We start from the raw sequence: 18594 nt of genomic DNA, 5'->3' as shown, positions 1-18594 counted from the left end.
ATCGCCACATTAAAAAAAAAAGATACTAAAAAGGTGCTAAACGTATGAATTGACATTTTGAAGTTGAAAATGGAAAGTGATGACGAATCGACAGAATTGTCGGCTTCCAACCGGGAAATGTTTATGTAGAAAAAGCTGCCAATTTTCATTCCTTTCCGTTGCCCTCACCTACTGCTCTATTGTCAATTTTACAATAATTTGCCATTGTAGATTCTAAACATAATTTGCTGTTTCCTGTCAGAGACAACTTGAAACGAGACTCAGACATGACAAAACCAAACACAATAGAAGACTTTCGACTCTGGACCACATCAATTATTGAACATTGCGCTTTTTGGGAAGGTGAGGAGAAGAAAAGAATTTTTGAAAAACTCGGGTATAATTCAGTTGGCAATGAGAATAGTTGCGACTTTTCTTTTTTCTCCTCTCTTTTTCAAACAGAAGCATATGGTGTGGGCTTAAAATCTTTGCAAAAGGATTATGAATGGTCCATATTGCATTGGAAAAAAGTGTCATATAAACTATCAACAAAATGGTCCGAGAAGAAGAAAAGAGGGGAAAGATCGGAATAAAATGTCAACTACATAGGATTAGGAATCCTGAGTCTGAATGCAGAGATTTTTATGACTGTTTCGAAAAAGTCATAAAGTCAGAGTAATTTTCCATTTTCTTTTTGTAATAGAGCATCGAAAATTGTGGAGAAAATGAAAGATGAATACGACCAACTGGTGCGGATCCTAGTGATGTAATTTGATCGAAAGATAGGGATATAGTAAAAGGTATTACAACGAGTTGGTGGCCTCAATGGTACAGAAAAGAGGACAAATGATCAGAGGGTCGATGCGAAAAAGTGTAATTTTACAACATTTTGCTCTTGCTGAGCATCCCCTTGGCGGCCGATAAAACTGTGGGTGAGTAGAAAGAGAGAGAGAGAGGTGTTACAGGAGGGCAAATGGTAGAACAGGGTGTCAGGTGATTTATGGGATGAGGAAAGAGGTCGGATAGAATATCGTCTCATATTTTGAAATTTGTTTTTTTGATGTCAGGAAGTTTGAGTTTCTTAATATTTCATAAAAACAAGTAATAAATTTGAACGAACTCGAGCTAGCAGTTTTCAAGAGTTTTTTTTTTGAAAAAACAAAGATGATACCTTATTATTTTTTTTAAACAAATTTTTTTCTAAAATACCGACTCAGAATAAATAAACCAAAATGGTAAAAATTGGATTCGATTTTTAGAAAAAAATAAAGCTCTGGGAATCATCATGAGTAATTTTATGAATCACTTCAGGATAGAAGAATTGCGTTACCAAAATTCATGAACGTAAGTTGGTGTCTCCACTATATTATCAATAATTCAGGAGAGAAGCTGCGTATAAAGAGAAATATATAATGTTGTGAACACTGACCAAATTATTTTACCTCCTAACGAGCAGCACGTGGATAATTTGGAGTTTGAATTTGTATAAGCCGTGACCAATCCCCCTCAAGCGAAATCCTCTCCGGTTATTATTATATATTTTTTACTGGAAACTGAAATTATGCATTTTTCTCACACCCTTCTCAAATTAATGAAATAAAAAAGATAAAAAATGTGTTGGCAGAACGGAAACAGGGCATCGAAATATGAAAAATTCAGAAAATTGAATCTGCCAAAAGAACAAGAGAATATGAAAAAGAAAAATGTGATTGACAAATAGAGAGTTGGCCCGTGCTCCCCGGAGAGTTCACACTTCTCTGCATAACTAATTGTGATCCTAGTATTTTTTTCGAACCGAAATTTTCCACATGCAATTATGTCTTTGGATTATAATTTTTTATTTCAACTCAACGTGTGAGAGTTTTTTATTAGACGATGAATATTAAAATTTCTTATTAAGTTTTCAACAAAATGTAAAACATTTCTGAGACTTGCGACTGTTTTTAACTATCTGCTTCTTTTTGTCTATTATCGTATGATTTAAAACATATATGCAATAGAAATTTGCACATACGAAATAAAAGTGAAGTTTTAAGTGAAAAAAACGGACCAACAATTGCCTCGAATGAGAAAAGTCCATTATTTGCATTTGAAGTACATTCAATTAATTTTAATTGAAGATAGATCTCCCAGTCATAATTTGATCAGCTAAATGTAAATAAATTCACGATGAACATACACACCATTGAGACGACAAGTGCACTCTCCAAACTTGGACTTCACGCTCTTATGACTTTAGCGATTCCTGACATGAAGTGAAAGCTAACTCTTATTTCTAAGGATCGTACTTACTTTTGAGTATGAATAATTGATTGAGGATAAGTGAAACAATTTGCAAATTGGATGAGCGACCACCGCCTTTGTTAGCTCACGATCTAATTGTTTGTGAAGGGAATCCGTTTTGTGACAACGTGTCCAAAATGACACCTGGCTCTCTTCTCGGAGATATCATTTCTTTATTTTGTGTTTCTAACAGAGCAGATGATTTTGATAATTTTTGTATTTTTCTTGATTCCAAATCTAGTTTACAAAGTGGAATGTGTAAGTTTTTGTGTTATTGAAATAATATGTATTTTGCCCTATTTTTCAGCAAAACGAAACAAACTTTCTGAATGATTATGGTCACTATGCTGATAGTCGGATGAGAGCTATTGGTGAATATTTTAGTGATTTGATGGGTTGCGGAGCTGAAGGATGGTGTGCATTCAGATGGTGGGTTACTTTTCCTATTCATCACTGTTTACAATGATTTTCATTCAGTTGTCCCACGGAAAGACAACATATGTCAAGAACCAATCAAGCACCTCGTCGTGTATACCCTAATCCAGTCTTTGGAAATGCTAGAAATCAGCAGAGGACCGGATCTTCTAGGGGAGGGGTGAATCTGAACAGATACCCATATGTGAACCGTAATCCAGCAGTCCGCACAACAACAGCTGCATCTCTTTTGAAACAGTGTGCAAATGCATGTATGCCACAGTGTACGCCACGTTGTCTTCAGGTAGAACTAAATCAATCTGAAAAAATTCAAGCGTGTTATTAATTTTTTCCAGAGATACAATCAAATTGTAGCCTCGTTCATGAATTCCTTGACAGCAATAGATGTAATGGGACAACCTGTTAATGAAGAACCGAGAAAAGTTATTAGATAGTTTCTAGATATGAAAAGCAATCATTTTTTCAGAACATTCGGTTTTCGCCGAAAAAGTCAATTGAGTGTCGTGATGAATGCATGCCATATTGCACTCCACAGTGTTTGGATGCTTATTCCACAGCTGAATTGAATTTAAAACCCAAAGTCTGTAAAGCAGGTACGCTTTCTGGAATTACCAGTTAAAAATATGTGTTGCTTCAGTTTGTATGCCGGACTGCACAGAAGAATGTGTCACCGCCCCTCCACTTATGGTCCCCTGTATCTTTGATAACGTTTGTCATTGCCCTGCGGGGTAAGCGTTTTCCCATGGGCCCTTTAAGTATGTTTCTGATTTTCAGATACGTGAGATGCAGTGAAATGACATGTTGTATGAAATACAAAACTATGGCAGTCAGATATAGAAATAGAATGACATCAATGAGTTTCAGTGACGATGACGAGAATGAACCCAAAGTTTGATCTAAATTCTTCACCAGAAACACCTGTTTCTATTTTCAGAGCACTGGAAATGAAACATCAGTATACATGTCAGAGCTGAGAAATATGGGAGGAGGTGCACCTGCGGCGATTAAATCAACGACTATCTCCATGAGAACGTTACCAAACAATAGTGAGCAGTTTCAAAGACTTTGGTATCTAGTTCGATTAATAAGTTTCAGGTTCCATTGTATACTACCCAGAGCAAGGAAAAGCTGAAATTCTGAAAAATGATGGAAGTGTAGTTGTCGAAGTTATGGAATCCGCACAAGCCACCGAGCTCGACGATAAATAATCCATGCGTTATATTTTTCTAATGTGTTCTCAATAACTCAAGTATGTACAAAGTACAGAAAGAAAACGTTTATCATATAATTGAATTTGATGTGAATGTGCTAAATACAAGACAATGTTCAGAAATTAACATTATTATGAAAACAAGAATCATCTTATGTTTCAAGTTAGAGGGCGTGAGTGTGTGAGATAACAATACATTTGAAATTCACAAAATGCACAGGGACAGGGGCAGAAGTCGGAGAAGAGAAAAGATAAGGGGGATGAATTACAGGGAGGAGCTATACACCATAAGGACAAGAAAGGAATGCTACGTTTCATCAGTAATTTGTATTGAAATGGTGCTCATCACCATTCGGCAAAAAGATCGCGATCACGTTGACTACATAGTGGTCCACCGGTAGTGTCTTCTTCATAGTCATCGAAGTTTCCCGTGTCTCCTGGATGATACAATGTCGGAACGATTGGAGGCTGAAATTATTTCAATTTAGCAACAGGTTGTCATTCTATTTATGAAATTTATCTCACCTCAACTCTTAAATGAAGGGTGTCATCCCAGTTGACTTTCTCGAACCATTTGTGTTCTTTCACATCTTGAGTACCATTCTTCATACATCCAATACGTTGAGTTCTATCAACTTCCAACAATTTTTTAACGAGATCTCTGAAAAATGAATCTTTTTTCTCACATCTGTCACTTTTTAAAAACGATTACTTTGCGGCAAGATTGAAGCTTCTTGGGAATTTGAGCTTGTGCTCGATAATAGCGTCGTAGATTTCAGCGGTCGTCTTTCCACGGAATGGTGGTTTGCCAACCATCATCTCATAAATCAGGATACCGAGTGCCCACCAGTCGACACCTTTGTTGTGTCCTGTTCTGGCTAGTGACTCAGGTGCCAGATAGTCCGGAGTTCCACAAATTGTGTATGTTCTGAAACAAATATAAATTAGATTTCCGAGCACTTGGAGCAAGTTGAAAGATGCATTTTGTTCTCATGACATGGACCTGTTGACCCCGGAAGCGAAAAGCAATGTTGCATCTTTTCTCGCTTTTTTTCTCACGCATCCCTTCGTGTTTTGAGTTGCCCGAGATCCAAGAACATGTCAGGAAAAACAGACCAAAGAATTGTGATGTCACGTTATCCTAGACTCTTTTTCTAACTCTGATGAAATCTGGAATCATCAACAGATATTTTGATCGAAACCCCGTGGAAGCAATAAATCGGAAGTTAGTATCTTGATGAACCCAGACTGATGATAGAGGGAATGATACAGAAAGAGAGAGAGAGAAATATTTATAGAACCCATTTCCCTTCCGCCGATCACAATCAGATTTTTGAACCTCAATCTCTCTTAAAATCGGAACCAGATCTCAATTACTCGAAAAACACAATGGGCCAAACTTCAAAACATCACCCCCACAACCACCCACATTGACGAGTCGTATCACTCGTAACACTTGCTTCGTAAGATTATTTCAAATGGGTCTTGGTCATTTGTTGATAAATATATAGACACTCTACGATTTTTCAAAGATCAAAGAGATAAACTATAATTTCGAGAATTTTCAATAAACAGCTGCTGAGCAGACACCAGAATAAATAACCAACCTATCGCGGAGTTCCTTAGCAAATCCAAAATCAGCCATTTTGATGTGGCCTTCTTTGCTAAGCATCAAATTTTCTGGTTTTAAGTCTCGATAGACCTGAAAACAATAAACATCTATTTTCAGAGTTCTTGTTATGTTCTTCGACTTACGATTCCAAGAGAGTGGATGTACTCTAAAGCACAAACGATCTCTGAGGCATAGAAACGGGCCATCGAGTTTGAGAAGGATCTGAAAAGTGATGGATGAGAATGATAAATGGTTGTACTATATCAGGAAACTCGTCAAGTTAAACCCTCTACTCCCATTTCAAAGGCTCTTCTTGTCACTTTCGACTAATCCACCATAACTGACCTTGATGCTCTGAGATACGAGAACATTTCACCTCCTGGCACGAATTCCATAATCATATACAAGTTATTGCTATCTTTTTCGCTGGCGTACCTAAATAATATTTTTAGTTTTCAAATTCTGATATAGTTTTTCAGTACATTTTTACAATGAATGGATGCTTCAACTGTAGAAGAACTTTCTTCTCATTATGAACATGTTGGGTTTGACGCATGTCGACGACACGGCGAATGTTGAGAACTTTCAAAGCATAATGTGCTCCAGTAATTTTGTCCCTCGCTAATTCGACTCGTCCGAAGGTTCCTTTTCCTGAAAAAATGCCCTTTCAGATGAAGTTTTCTTTAGTGGTGCCGTCCATCTCATGGGACACACCTATATCTTGTTCCCTTTTTCTTCAGATGTTTTACTCAATGGTCACTGGTCAAGAAAATGATAGTTTCGCCTTGACGCTCATTGATCAGATAAATGTTGCACAGAATGACGGGGATAGACCCTTTTCCTCCCATCACAACCCATCTTTCTCATCTTCTTTTCGTTGAGGTGGATAGCCATCTTGATATTAGTTGGATAGAGACTCCAATGCGCAGATGGATATTTTCGTGAGCATGAGAAAGAGATATTTTATAAAATTGATGTTTTTTCACTACGATTGCCTGGGAGATATGTATTTGAAAGACACAGAGGATACAACAAATGTACCTCTTCTATTATATAATATAAATTTGTATTATTCAAGTATACACTACAATAAAAAGCGTTATACACATTCGGTTTCCTACAATGTCATTTGCACACCATACTTGAGTTTAGCCAGTTTCTGTTTGGTTTCTCAAGAGGCTGTGAAACTGGAATAATAAAGTGAACAAAGCACACTTCTTTATCTTTTTTTACCAAAAAGCATACAATTTTTTGTCAAGGCCTCAAATCTGACACACTCTCTCACACATTTATCAAAGTGGCCCCATCAAAATTTTGTGTGTGTCGCACATTACTTTTTTGCTCTTCTTTCGCCATCCGGAGCTGACGAGACGGCCCAGTTCCACATTACGGGAAAAAAATGGCGGATTTCTCATGGGAAATAAGAGAAATGGTGACAAAAGAAAGCTGCAGAAAGTTTTTTTTGTGGTTTGCAGACTAAAGGCTTATGACTTGCTCGACATCAGTTTTGATTAGAAGGATAGAACACCGGATTCTGATTATTTCGGAGAAAGACAAAACACCATTTAAATCCAAAGCGACAGGGCTTCAATTAGTTTTTGGTAACCAGACAAATACTAAAAATACTTCAAAAGAGGAATCTGATTTAATGAATATTTGATCGGTCTGTTTCAACTTCCAATTCCGGGTTCAACTCCTTTTTCCCCCCGTCCATCAACTTTCTGACTAGTTTCGGGTTTCCATTCTCCGCTATACGATTGTCGCGCACGCGTGCTCGAGCAATGCGGTGGTGCCTTAAAATAGCAAAAAAAGAAAACAGCACCATGCAAAAGAAAGGGTTCGTCCGGGCGGCAGCACTTATGAATTTTTTACGTGTACTACTTTTTGTATAGGTCTTTTTCTCTTTTTTTGGTGTCTTTTTATTTCGGTTGACTGCCGTGTCTTATTGCAAACATTATAGATATATACATGTTCAATAAAGTGGAGGAATACGACGGAACGATTTGTTTGACTCCTCCAATTACAGACACGTTTTTAACCGTTTCCTATGCCAGTGAGGCAGCATCGCTTCTTCAATGTGGCCCCGGGAAAAGTGAGTGCTCGGAAGCAATGATTGAAACGTTACACTGCGTGTATTCTGTCGTCATCATTCTCTGTTCTTCTCGTATTAGTTTGCATCGCCGTTGCGAATATTTCCGTTTTTCATGTGCGTCGATATATTTCTGTGTTTCTTGATTTTGACCACAGAAGATATGAGATATGGGAAGACGACTGATTTGCAACTGGCAGGCAGCTGATTTGCGTCTTTTTGTCCTCACGGCGGAAACTGACAAAACTAAAACACATCATGCCAGTAAATCAAAAAGTCACTATTCTGATGTAATTCTAGGGTTAGAACGGAGGAGGAGAAGGAAGATTTCGTGTTGATGACATCTGATGACCGAATGGGTCCAAAAATCAGAGGAAAAAAACAAAGTTTTGCAATTGGAACCCGCTGGCTTTCAGTTTTTAGTTTTCAGTTTCGAAATTCCAGTGATCTATGGGGTCAGTTTGGATAGAACCCGAGAAACGAGGAAGACAACTATCAATCTTAGACTCACTTTTTGTTATTTCTTTTCACCCCCCTTTCGCTGTTTTCCCTGTTTTTTGTTCCTGGTGTCACTACACTTGATTATGAAGGATCATTTGATCTGCACCGCAAATTTACGCGTCGAAAAAATTGCTCGGAATCTCGTTTGATTAATTTTCCTGGCTAGGCGGGTGTGAAGAACACAATGGTTTACGTCATACGGTAGCATTTCAACATGGTAAATATTGGTCTGAGTGGAGAAAAGAGAGAGAGGAGTGCGCTGAAGTTGAATACCAAGACTAGGCTCTACAAACTATGTCTTTGCCAGTTGGTTGGCCTTGCATTCCATTCAATTGATACGCAAAAGGTTTTGTTAATCCTTAATCGCATCAAAAAAGAATTAAAGATGTTCGGAGTTTGGTTTTTAATGAAATAGACTCAATAAGAAAACTTAGTAGTGGGCATCTAACATCAGCATTTAAATTTATCTTCAAAATATTTAGGCAGAAGACAAGAAAACATTCAAATATAGACAAAACAACTTTGGAAATTTCTTAGTCATCCCTCCCATCACCCCCTCCTTGACTTTTCACCTTCTTCAAAATACATACTCAAGCTTCATTGAGTTCGCCCGCAATTGTGTTGAAAAAATCAGTTGTTTATATAACCGCGAGACTCAAGGCAAGAAGAAAAGACTAACCGAGAGTTCGAAACCGTCTCACCCGATATTTGCCTTCTAAAACCTTGTAAACGATACAGAAAAAGTAATTCCCGATTTACTTGAATTATAAAATGATTCCAAATGTCTATAGAAAATTTGAAATCTATCTCTACTATCCCTTCACTAATCACTCACCAATTGTTACAATGCGTTCCAACTGACTCAATGAGAAGGATTCACGCGTTGGCGTAATGCTCAATTTCATGTGAGTTTCCTCAGCGAGCTCCTGAAAAATGACCGAATGACCTCGAAAATAAACGTGTACTTCAAGCACAACTTACATTCACTTGATTGTCTCCTCGACTGTTGTTGTTTGTGTCAAATGTGAATGAAGCTGAACACTCATTTGAGCAACTTTCATCTTCAACTGATTCCACAGAAGATGTGGACGAAGACATCTAGAAAATAGAAATGATTATGTTATGCTATGATAAGAAGAGGCCACCAAGTGAGCAAATGATTTTGGGGGCGTTTAAGAGGATAAGTCACACGATTTGGATCTACAAGCTTTAGTGGGAAAATGAAATTCAAATTTCGTTTGCTTAAAAACCTTTTTGTGTGACATTCAGACTAAGAATTGGTATGACGTTTTTCATTAGTGGATGGGGCGGCGTATACCAAAAACCGAAATGGTCAAACTAGCAACTATGTTGTTGTATGTTTTATGTTGTGTACAAAAAAACGAAAATAGATGCATAAGAAAAGAAGATGAAAGAATAAGAAGCAACTACTATGATAATACAAACAATGTTTTTGGGAAGAAACAACACTATCAGAAAGAAATATGAAAAAGGAGAAGAAGAAGAGAAATGATTCAGGAACTATACTGTGTACGGAATATAGAGCCAAGACAAAATGAAGAAAAAGAAGACGACAAGGAAACGGGAACCATATGAACCAATATGAAAAATCAAGTATAATGGAAGTCGTAACAGTAAACGAGAACAGAAAAGCCTGAGAAAACTACACATGAAGAATGGGCGTGGCGTCTGACGGAGAAGAGGAGCAGTACGGCTCAGAGAGTGAGATCACTGCAGTGAGCAGAGCACCGCAGCAAGATAGGGGCGGAGGCTGAGAGCCTCGATGGTTTTCCCACCTTTTGCCACTGCCACCATGGTACTGTTCGAGTGCACGTGAATAAAAAAAGAGAACACTCGCCCCGAGGTTTTTCGGAGAAGAGGAAACAATAAAAGAGAGGATAAAAGAATGGATGCGGAGTGAGAAGCGGAAAGAAACCACGATTCGAGAATGTGGAGAAGAGGAAGAAAGCAAGAGAAAAAGCAGAAGTAGTCGTAGTTTTGCAGACCCTTTTTTATGGTGAAGACACCCAGGAAGAGCGTATGTCTCTTTTGTTCCCAATGCTTGGATTACTAATTCTGGAGAAGGATTATTTTTTGTGTCTTTGGAAGAAGGAAGTGGAGGTAAAGCCAATTCTATAGAATGCAGATTAGAATTTTTGATTTATGAATTATTTAGCTCTTTTGCTATGCTTCCGAGTTCCTTTTATATGTCGTTGAAAAGAATGGTAAATGATAACTGATGTATGGTTGGATTAAATTTTGACGGAATGATTTTTCTGTCTGGTTTACTACTTTCCAAAACTGTTCCGATGATATTAATTGTTACATCATGCCACTAAGTCCTGAATACTAATCAAGTTGTGAACTGTGGACTGAACTAGCACGCGAGTTTCACGGAATTCATGTGAAAGTATGTGACAGAAACTAATTTTCCCTGAATGTTTGTACTCCTATTGTGATTTTGATACTATTGAAACATAAACTGAGAAGTGAGAAAGTCGTTGAGCAAACTCTACTTTCGTTTATTCTGTTTATGACTACCATTGTAAACTTGGAAGCGCAATGATACAAAACAGATGGTTCTGGTTGAATGGCAACAGATGAGAAATGATGGGAAACAGAAAAAAGTCTTAGAGCCTTCATGAAGTCAAACTCTATGTTTCGGCAAAAGATCAGATTGTGAATTAAGAGGTCAGAACGAGCCAGATGTTTTTGGGAGAAACTGAAGCGAAAGTAAAATTTATTTTTCATTTCAGTTTCAGCGGCCATTGATGAGAAATTAGCTTCGTTTTTGGCTTCTCAACCTCCTGACACCAGTTTTAGCAAAACAGAAATGAATGCAATTCTTGTTGACCCGAACAACATGTACACAATTCGTACAAATGTAAATATATCCCAGAGTAGGAGGGTCTGAAAAGCTGGTTAGTCTGGTCCGAAAGGCAAAAGGTCGACTCGTGAAACGGGCGGAAAAAAAGTTGTGTTTCCAATTCTATCACACAAGAAACAACGTAAAAGGAAGTAAGCAGGCGTTTTCAAAACGAAAAAGTAATTGAATTCCTCAGGAGAAGACTCCACTTTTAGCCTTGGACCAGAATTCAACAAAATGCAGCGCATCCAGTCGTAACAACAAAACAGACCCCCACTTTTATGCACAACACAAAAACCAAACCAGACTTTGGTTTTGCAGTCCATCCCAACCAATCCATCAGGTTTAGAATGGCAATTTTCTCGTTTTTTTCACCCCGAATGCCAAGCCGTGAGAAAGAAATAATGACGCACGTTCAATCTTCCAATCTTCACATCAACTGCGCGATATATACAATGTATATACGGCCACTTTCGGGGAGAGATGAAAAATGAAAAATTGTATATTCGTACTATACAATTGAGTCCGAGAATATTGGTCTCGCAAAAACAAGAATGAGAATACAAGCCTAAAGTTTTGTTCGGAGTCGGAGTCTCATAGAGAAGAAAAAAGCAGAGGCAGGAAACAGACCAACTAATTCTCCGATGGCTGTTTTTTGTGTTCCATATTATATGTTCCAATTGTTGGAAATGGAGAACAAGTGACCGTTTTTCTAATTCTTTGAAACAGACAACTTTAATGAAATGAAGTGCGGGTTGAGCTAGAAATAGATAAACGTCTGTCTAGCCAATCTTGACTTGACCTTGTTCGACGGGCCTTCAAGTAGTAGTGTAATCACGTCACTTCAAAACAAGGAAACCCAAGGTCGAAGAAAAACAAGAAATTCCAAGGCCTACGTTTTATGCATGCTCCCGGTGTTTCCGCTAACACTAATTGGATATAACTTTTACTGGAAACGTATGAAACAACTTACCCAACATGTAAACCACTTTCTCGCACGTTTCCATTTCATAATTGAATTGTATTGATAAATTGAATAAAAACAGAAAAAGCGAATAGGTAAGAAGTTTCGGGAAATAAGAAAATAGAAGTAGGTAGCAATTTAGAACTAAATCTTTGGTTCGGGGCGTTGAGATGTGAAATCTCGCCCTTTTCAAATTTCATCGCGCATGATTTCAATCATGTATCAAATTTCAAAAAAAAAGGACACCTCGTGGAAGGACACTATTGGAGCCTTTCTCTTTTTAGACCTCCTACACCGGAAAACTTACCAAACGTCGGAAAAAGAGACATAACCGGAAAAGCCTCATTAGACGTCGTGGAGATCGTTTTTGATGACTCAGGATAACCATCTTCTTGTTGGAAATGACATTTGTCTAGTGAATATATGTCGGTATGTGCACAGAGTATTCAGATGAGGAGAAGACAACTTTTTTTCTTCTTCTTTCTCTATTTCAACTCGTTTAGAAAAACCGGGAACGCCCTCTTCACTCATGTCTCTTTTCATGTTCATTTTTCGAAATTTTTTGAAATATATCCTATTGTATGGGTCCCAACGGACCATTTTAAGAACCTAACGATACACGCGACATACGCAAAAGCACTGAAAACAAACTGCACTTCCAAAAATGAAGGGAGGTCAGAAACCGGGTATGCTAATGCAATATGTTTCTCTGTCTAATACTTTTGGGATTTCAAGACGAAAACTTTTAACAACGACCGGAACCATGATGATTGATAGGAAAAAGCACGGGATTAACGGAATCACTTTCCTAAGATTGCTCTCGTATTCCTTATGTAGTTTATAAGCTTGGACTTCAGAAAAACTAAAGTTCGCTTCTCACAAAATAAAAAATGGTTGGGTATGAGAAATAAATCTTTTTGTCACATCTTCTCCCACAAAAAGTTTCAAGTCACAGTTGAATGGCGTCAAAATGAAATTTGAAACATAGAAATGGGTCGCATTCCAATTTGCAAGTTTCTGGCGTTTTGAAACGAATGTTGATCCAAAATCCAGGAAATTTGACTCTTTTATTAATTTTGTATCACTACTCCAACCCATTTGTAGTGCAGGTGAAGATTGTTCTGACTAATCCGTTCCGTTCGCAAGTCTATTTTGTCCAAAGCTATACTAGAGGGAAATGAGATGGGGGTTATTTATTATTCCATTGTGTGTAAGAAGTTTATTTCCTGCCGGGGACTTTCACTCTCCTTCATTTCCTGGTATCCATTAACTTCAATGTACTAGCTTTGCATATCTCATTGAGTACTTCAGTAGTACGTATTCATGACAAAACAAAAACCAATGCATAGCACTCAGTGTAATTGTTGCAGATGAACTGTGAACCTCGTCATTGCGGAAATACTGGTTTCCGTTATTACGAACCATATGGACAAAAAAAAAGAAAATGGGTCCAGAAATTGATGATCAAAGTATTTAGTTGTAGTTGTGTGAGGGAAAAGATTTGGGGTGACTCAATAACTCTTCCATCTGGAATATAAGTTCAATGAGCAAAAGTGTTAAATTTAAAAAAATGTATTTTTCCAACGGTGGCTCAAACTAGTTTCTGTTTTTCTCAACTAAAGTTTGAGTTTCAAAAAAAAAGCCTCAAGATCAAAATACCGTTCGTCTGCAAAATCTTTGCAACGCGGGGGTCGCCGACCCAAGCAAACGGTTTTTTGATATTGAGCCTGTGACGTCAAAGCCTATTTCGGAGCTCACCTTTTCGTCAGCGAGAAATCGATGACTGATTGAGTTCTTGCAAATATGACAATATTTGTCAATCGGCTAATTTTTTTTGGTTTGACGACTGAAAGTAAAGAATTGGAGGAGGATCAAAGTTGACGGAATAAAGAATAGAAACGTAAAAAGCAATTAAAATGTGGAGGAGAGGAGAAGACAAAAAGCAAGAGGACAAAATTGAGTCCTCATAAAATTTAGTATTCAAAAGGGAGATAATTGATGTGCAATTGATGCATTATATGCTAATATCTTTTGAGACAAAATGGAAAATACGGGGAGATCCAAAAAATTGGACGAAAGGGGTGAGAAAATCTCATGAAAGATCAGTTCTAGCGAATACACAACTTCAAACTACACTATTTCCGCGCCAACGCATTTTTTCGACACTTTGAAAGTCTTTGAAAAACAATTGAAGATTAACTGTGAGCGAAAAAAAAACAAAAAAAGACTGTTCAAGTTGAAAAGAATGCAAGAAGGAGGACAAACATCCCAATGAGAATCAGAGGAAGCCGAGTGCAAAGAAAAGTCTTTGAAAGTGACGCGGGATGAGGTAGTTGGCCTAAAAACGTTCAATTTTCCTAACCCCCTTTTAGACCCACCAATATAAATTTCACAGCAATTTTTCAAGTACCTTCTAATGAATGACCCGCTAGTTTTTGTGCCTTTTCACTCGGGAGCAAAGGTATCACTGATAGCTACAAATACATATTTGCTCAGACGCTTTGTCTTTCTCAGGAAGATCATTCAAACATAGGACACACCACCAAAGTCCTATCACTTTCAAGTCCACTTGTGTCAAATATATCTATTTCTAACTTGTATGATATTTACTTAACAAACATATCACACCATCCTGGTCAGAACAGGGCACAAAACCTTTGAAAGTTGTTGTCAGTTATCATTAGTACCTAGAATAGTACAGAAGATGAGTGATCTCTCCGGAGGAAGAAAACCCATCAGAAAGATCTAATTGTCAGTGAACGAGGGATCTAACTACCTCGTAAACTCGGTCGGATCTTCTTTTTCCTGTCGGAACCGATGGGTATCAACAACTCGATATAATCTTCTCATTCTTCCTTGTGTTCTTTGGGAAGGTAAAACAGTGCAAGAGAAACGAAAAAGCGGCTGAATAAAGGAGTCTAATTTACAATACACTAGATTCGCAACTCAAAAAACTTAGAAAAACTTCAGAATAGAGTAGAATAGAGTTAGGTGGAACGGCTTGAAATAACTTTTAGTTACAACAGAAGTGCTCGAACATTTTGCTTCTGTAGTAAAACTCTCAAACTGACAGGTGCAATTTTTGAAGTTTGAAGAAGGTTTTTTTTTTAAAATTTCTTTGTTAATATAAGAAACTTTTTTATTTTGGAATTGATTTATTATATTCATTTAAGTCAAAAACCTGTCAAATCGCATACTACTACATTTCTGAATTATTAAATGAATTCAAAACCATAACTGTCAATAATTTCATCAAACACACATGATAAGACTCTCGAATTTTAAAATTCGAAAAGTGTTCTAAACAACTTGAAAACTGATTTTAGATCATTATGTGCTGCCGAATGATCATCTGGTCATGCACATTTCACGCTGCTTTTTTTGTTGCTGCCGACGAAATTCGACAAGCACTCTCTCAGAAATTATCCATAAAAACAGGCGCGTGAAGCATCTTGGCGATCGGCTGCAGACATAAACTTGTGTTCTCATCAACCTGTAGGAAATTTCTCTGAGCCAACAAAAGTCAAGATCAGCGAATCGGCGTGTGAAGAACTCTGTCTCTCATTAACTCTCCTCTTTTCCTTTTTATGTTTACGTCAGTCTTTCTCATCTCCTCTTCAACACTGATAATTGTGTGAACATCGAGCCATGGTGCTCAATTTGTTCAGTAAATATACAGGAAATGAGGCTGAACAACACATGGCGGTCACAGGCACTTTCGAATAGAAGATATGCTTCAAAGAAAACCTTCGGGATAAATTGGCTTACCTTCTTGTCCAGAAAACCAAGATCGGAATAAAGATAGTTGCAAGTCGTCTTCAAAAAATGAAAAGGGTTGGGAATCATTGGAGATTGGCGAGAAAGATTGTATGAACACTTAGAGAGACGTTTTTTAATGGTTGGGAAGTTAAGGCAAAGTTCTTTGAAGAAAAGATTGAAAGTAACTGATAAGGGGGTTATTTCGAGAAACCAAGCTGTTTGAACAGTACCTTCCTTATCTAACAACATTTTGGAATTTCACAATTTTCCGCTGAACTGTGAATAGTTTTTTTCTGATTTCTACAACCTAACAACATTATAAACGTTAGAAATGAATTAACTTGAACGCTTGAATAAGTTTGAAATGTCGGGAACATAAAATGAAAACTCAATAAAAAAGAATGACCAGAAGTTTCGAAGCAGTAAAGAACGACCAGAACATTCTTCACCTCACCTACACAACATCTTCTTTTCCCTCCTTCATCTTTTACCTCATTTTTATTGTTCCACGAAGAACCCCGTAATTACTCTTCACTCCTCACCTCATTGCCCATAAAATGAAGCGTATAACCTAATTGTCTGTGAAAACCTTGAGAGAAATGAGGAAAAAACTTAGAAAGCGAGAGAACACTGAACTTGCTTGACTCGAAACGAATCGAAAAGTTCTCAAAGTAATATTTTAATAAAAACTCAACTTTTGATCATATAAACTAATTAAATTTCATTTAAAATATATCATAATAACTTACCTTCACGCACAAAATCTTCCAGAAGTATTCCATAGTAAAAGAAAATAATAGAAATGTGCGTGGGTGCTGCGGAAAATATGGACGAATAAAACAATAGATGATAGTTCGCAGTTTGAGGAAAAAATGTGTGGGTGGCATCGATGCCTTTGTGAATTTATCGATGCGTCTGTGAATTTTTAGAAAAAAAAAACAACAGTTTATTCGTGATTTCAAAGAGAGAGAGAGAGAGAGAGATCGAGAAATGGTATTTTATAAAATAGCAAAAGTAAAACTAAGAAAGAACAGAAATTGAAAAATAACATAACATAAAAAACACTAGAAACTAATATGTCCATAATTTCCTATAAATGAAATATGTCCTTAACTAACTTCCGGAAAGGGAACTGAGGAATATTCATATGTAAAACCATAAATAACATTTTCAACTGTGATGTCTTCTTAATGATAGCCCCAAACAATGACATCAACTTTCCGTATCTCGCAGGAGCATCGATAGGATATTTTGCTTGACAGTAGAAAAAAAGTTGTTTTCCATATAAATTGAATCGTTCGTTCAGAATAGTTTTAGAATTGTCGGATATTTCTTGATTAACTGAAAACGCAAAAAAAAAAATCAGAGTTAATATAAATCATATTTCAATTAAAAATAAAACTATCACAACATTTTCACAAACAGAAAAAAAACGGTACTCACCCGGATTACAGAAAAATATCATATTCAACAAGCAATACTCTTCTCGGGTGATATCCAACTCGTATAATGTTTCCACTATATCACTACGAATTGAATCCAACATTTTGGGATTCTCTCGGTAGATGGAAATCAGTTCATCGGGATAGATTGTCGTTCCTCCAGGGGTGACTAACATTCTCTGTCCCTCCTTTTTTGTTCTCCATAGTTCACAGAAATAAGTAAACTCCAATGCTTTGTTGACAAGTATAACCTTCTTATCCTTTATGGTCATATTCCGAACGAAATCCAAACTTAATAAGAAAGTGATATGTGAAAAAATAGTCTGAAATGCCCATTCTTCGGATGTGATGACCTGCCCTGGAACCTGAAAAAATGAATGTTTCTATGTGCGATCAACAAAACTTTCGGTGAGCATTTTACCTTTTTTATTTTTCTGAATCTTCTTGAACTTTTCAAAATACTTTCCAGATTTTCATCATCCAGCGAATAAAATGTTTTCAATTTCTTTTCTCTTTTTGAATCCTTAACAATCACATCTTTTAGCATTGTAGTTATTTTATCCATTTTTCTATTCTGTGAAGCTTTCCTCATTGCTTTTGTCAGTGGAGCGTCCCTACTCATTCCCATAGCTTCGCATTTTTGATAACGGCAGAGTTTGCACTTCCAATTAAACGGTTCAGTTGTGTAACAACTTTTGACTTTCTTGCATTTTTTGTATTTTGCCATACTGACAGATGATCGGTAGAAGAATGTCTTGCATGGATGACATGTGCGCGCCTGAATTGAAACAGTTGCGAAAGTCTAATTTATTGAAAAAAAAAACTTACACCATAGTTGTATCCAAAGGATATGCCTTTTACACATACTTCACATGGTTTCGGTTTAATTATAGGCTTAGCAGTATCAACCATAGTAGAATTCATAACGAGCATCAATAATTTTTAACGAAACGGGAATAGAAATATAATCCAAAAATCGTCAAATTCAAAAAATTAGAAAAAAGAGATCTTTGCGTCATAAAACACAAATTGTTTTATGTGAAGTATCTCACGATTTCATTATTGAACTTTTGGGCAAAGATTAGATGTTTTGTTTTGGGAATATATTTTTTTTGCCAAGACACAAAATATTTGATGTGTCAAGCAGAAAACAGAACTCACAAGGCCAGATCAAGTCTTTAAAAAACTGAGCTAGATACAAATATAAATGTATTAGTCTCCGCCCTTTAATACCAACCGTGAAAATTTCTGAGAAATAAGAAAGAGAAAAGATTAGAGTTAGTCATGATAATCTCAACATTATGCTCGATGTGAAGGGAGGTCTAAAAATAATACCGTTAGATCTCATGGCTTGCATGAGTGCACAATAATCACAATGTGATGATGTAACCTACTTTTTTTCACAAAACGATTCAGTAGGTTGATATTGGGGAATTGAGACAGTTGCTGATAAT

The 18594-nt window shown here is 36.9% G+C and overlaps 3 protein-coding genes across 3 annotated transcripts; 1 reads left to right on the top strand and 2 right to left on the bottom strand.

Annotated features, from left to right (window-relative positions):
• Positions 1 to 2460: 2460 nt before the first annotated feature.
• On the top strand, positions 2461 to 3905 carry GCK72_024173 (uncharacterized protein; the record flags this gene model as incomplete). Its single annotated transcript, XM_003118437.2, has 9 exons — positions 2461 to 2520; positions 2570 to 2691; positions 2740 to 2980; positions 3033 to 3119; positions 3164 to 3290; positions 3335 to 3425; positions 3472 to 3586; positions 3632 to 3743; positions 3793 to 3905. 9 exons carry the CDS (start codon positions 2461 to 2463, stop codon positions 3903 to 3905), a joined length of 1068 nt encoding a protein of 355 aa, XP_003118485.2.
• A 347-nt stretch (positions 3906 to 4252) lies between these two features.
• GCK72_024172 (uncharacterized protein) lies at positions 4253 to 9207 on the bottom strand (the record flags this gene model as incomplete). Its single annotated transcript, XM_003117521.2, has 9 exons — positions 4253 to 4375; positions 4433 to 4568; positions 4620 to 4835; positions 5515 to 5609; positions 5663 to 5741; positions 5865 to 5954; positions 6002 to 6170; positions 8945 to 9035; positions 9091 to 9207. The coding sequence occupies 9 exons, from the start codon at positions 9205 to 9207 to the stop codon at positions 4253 to 4255; spliced, it is 1116 nt and encodes a 371-aa protein (XP_003117569.1).
• Positions 9208 to 16788: 7581 nt separating this feature from the next.
• On the bottom strand, positions 16789 to 18073 carry GCK72_024171 (uncharacterized protein; the record flags this gene model as incomplete). Its single annotated transcript, XM_003117826.2, has 4 exons — positions 16789 to 17039; positions 17142 to 17505; positions 17562 to 17918; positions 17969 to 18073. 4 exons carry the CDS (start codon positions 18071 to 18073, stop codon positions 16789 to 16791), a joined length of 1077 nt encoding a protein of 358 aa, XP_003117874.2.
• Between the last annotated feature and the right edge of the window lie 521 nt (positions 18074 to 18594).

Source organism: Caenorhabditis remanei, chromosome X (genome assembly GCF_010183535.1).
Source record: "Caenorhabditis remanei strain PX506 chromosome X, whole genome shotgun sequence".
In the NCBI taxonomy this organism is placed as follows: Eukaryota; Metazoa; Nematoda; class Chromadorea; order Rhabditida; family Rhabditidae; genus Caenorhabditis; species Caenorhabditis remanei.
The sequence above is the reverse complement of the archived record's forward strand: the minus strand, read 5'-3'. Positions and strand labels throughout refer to the sequence as shown.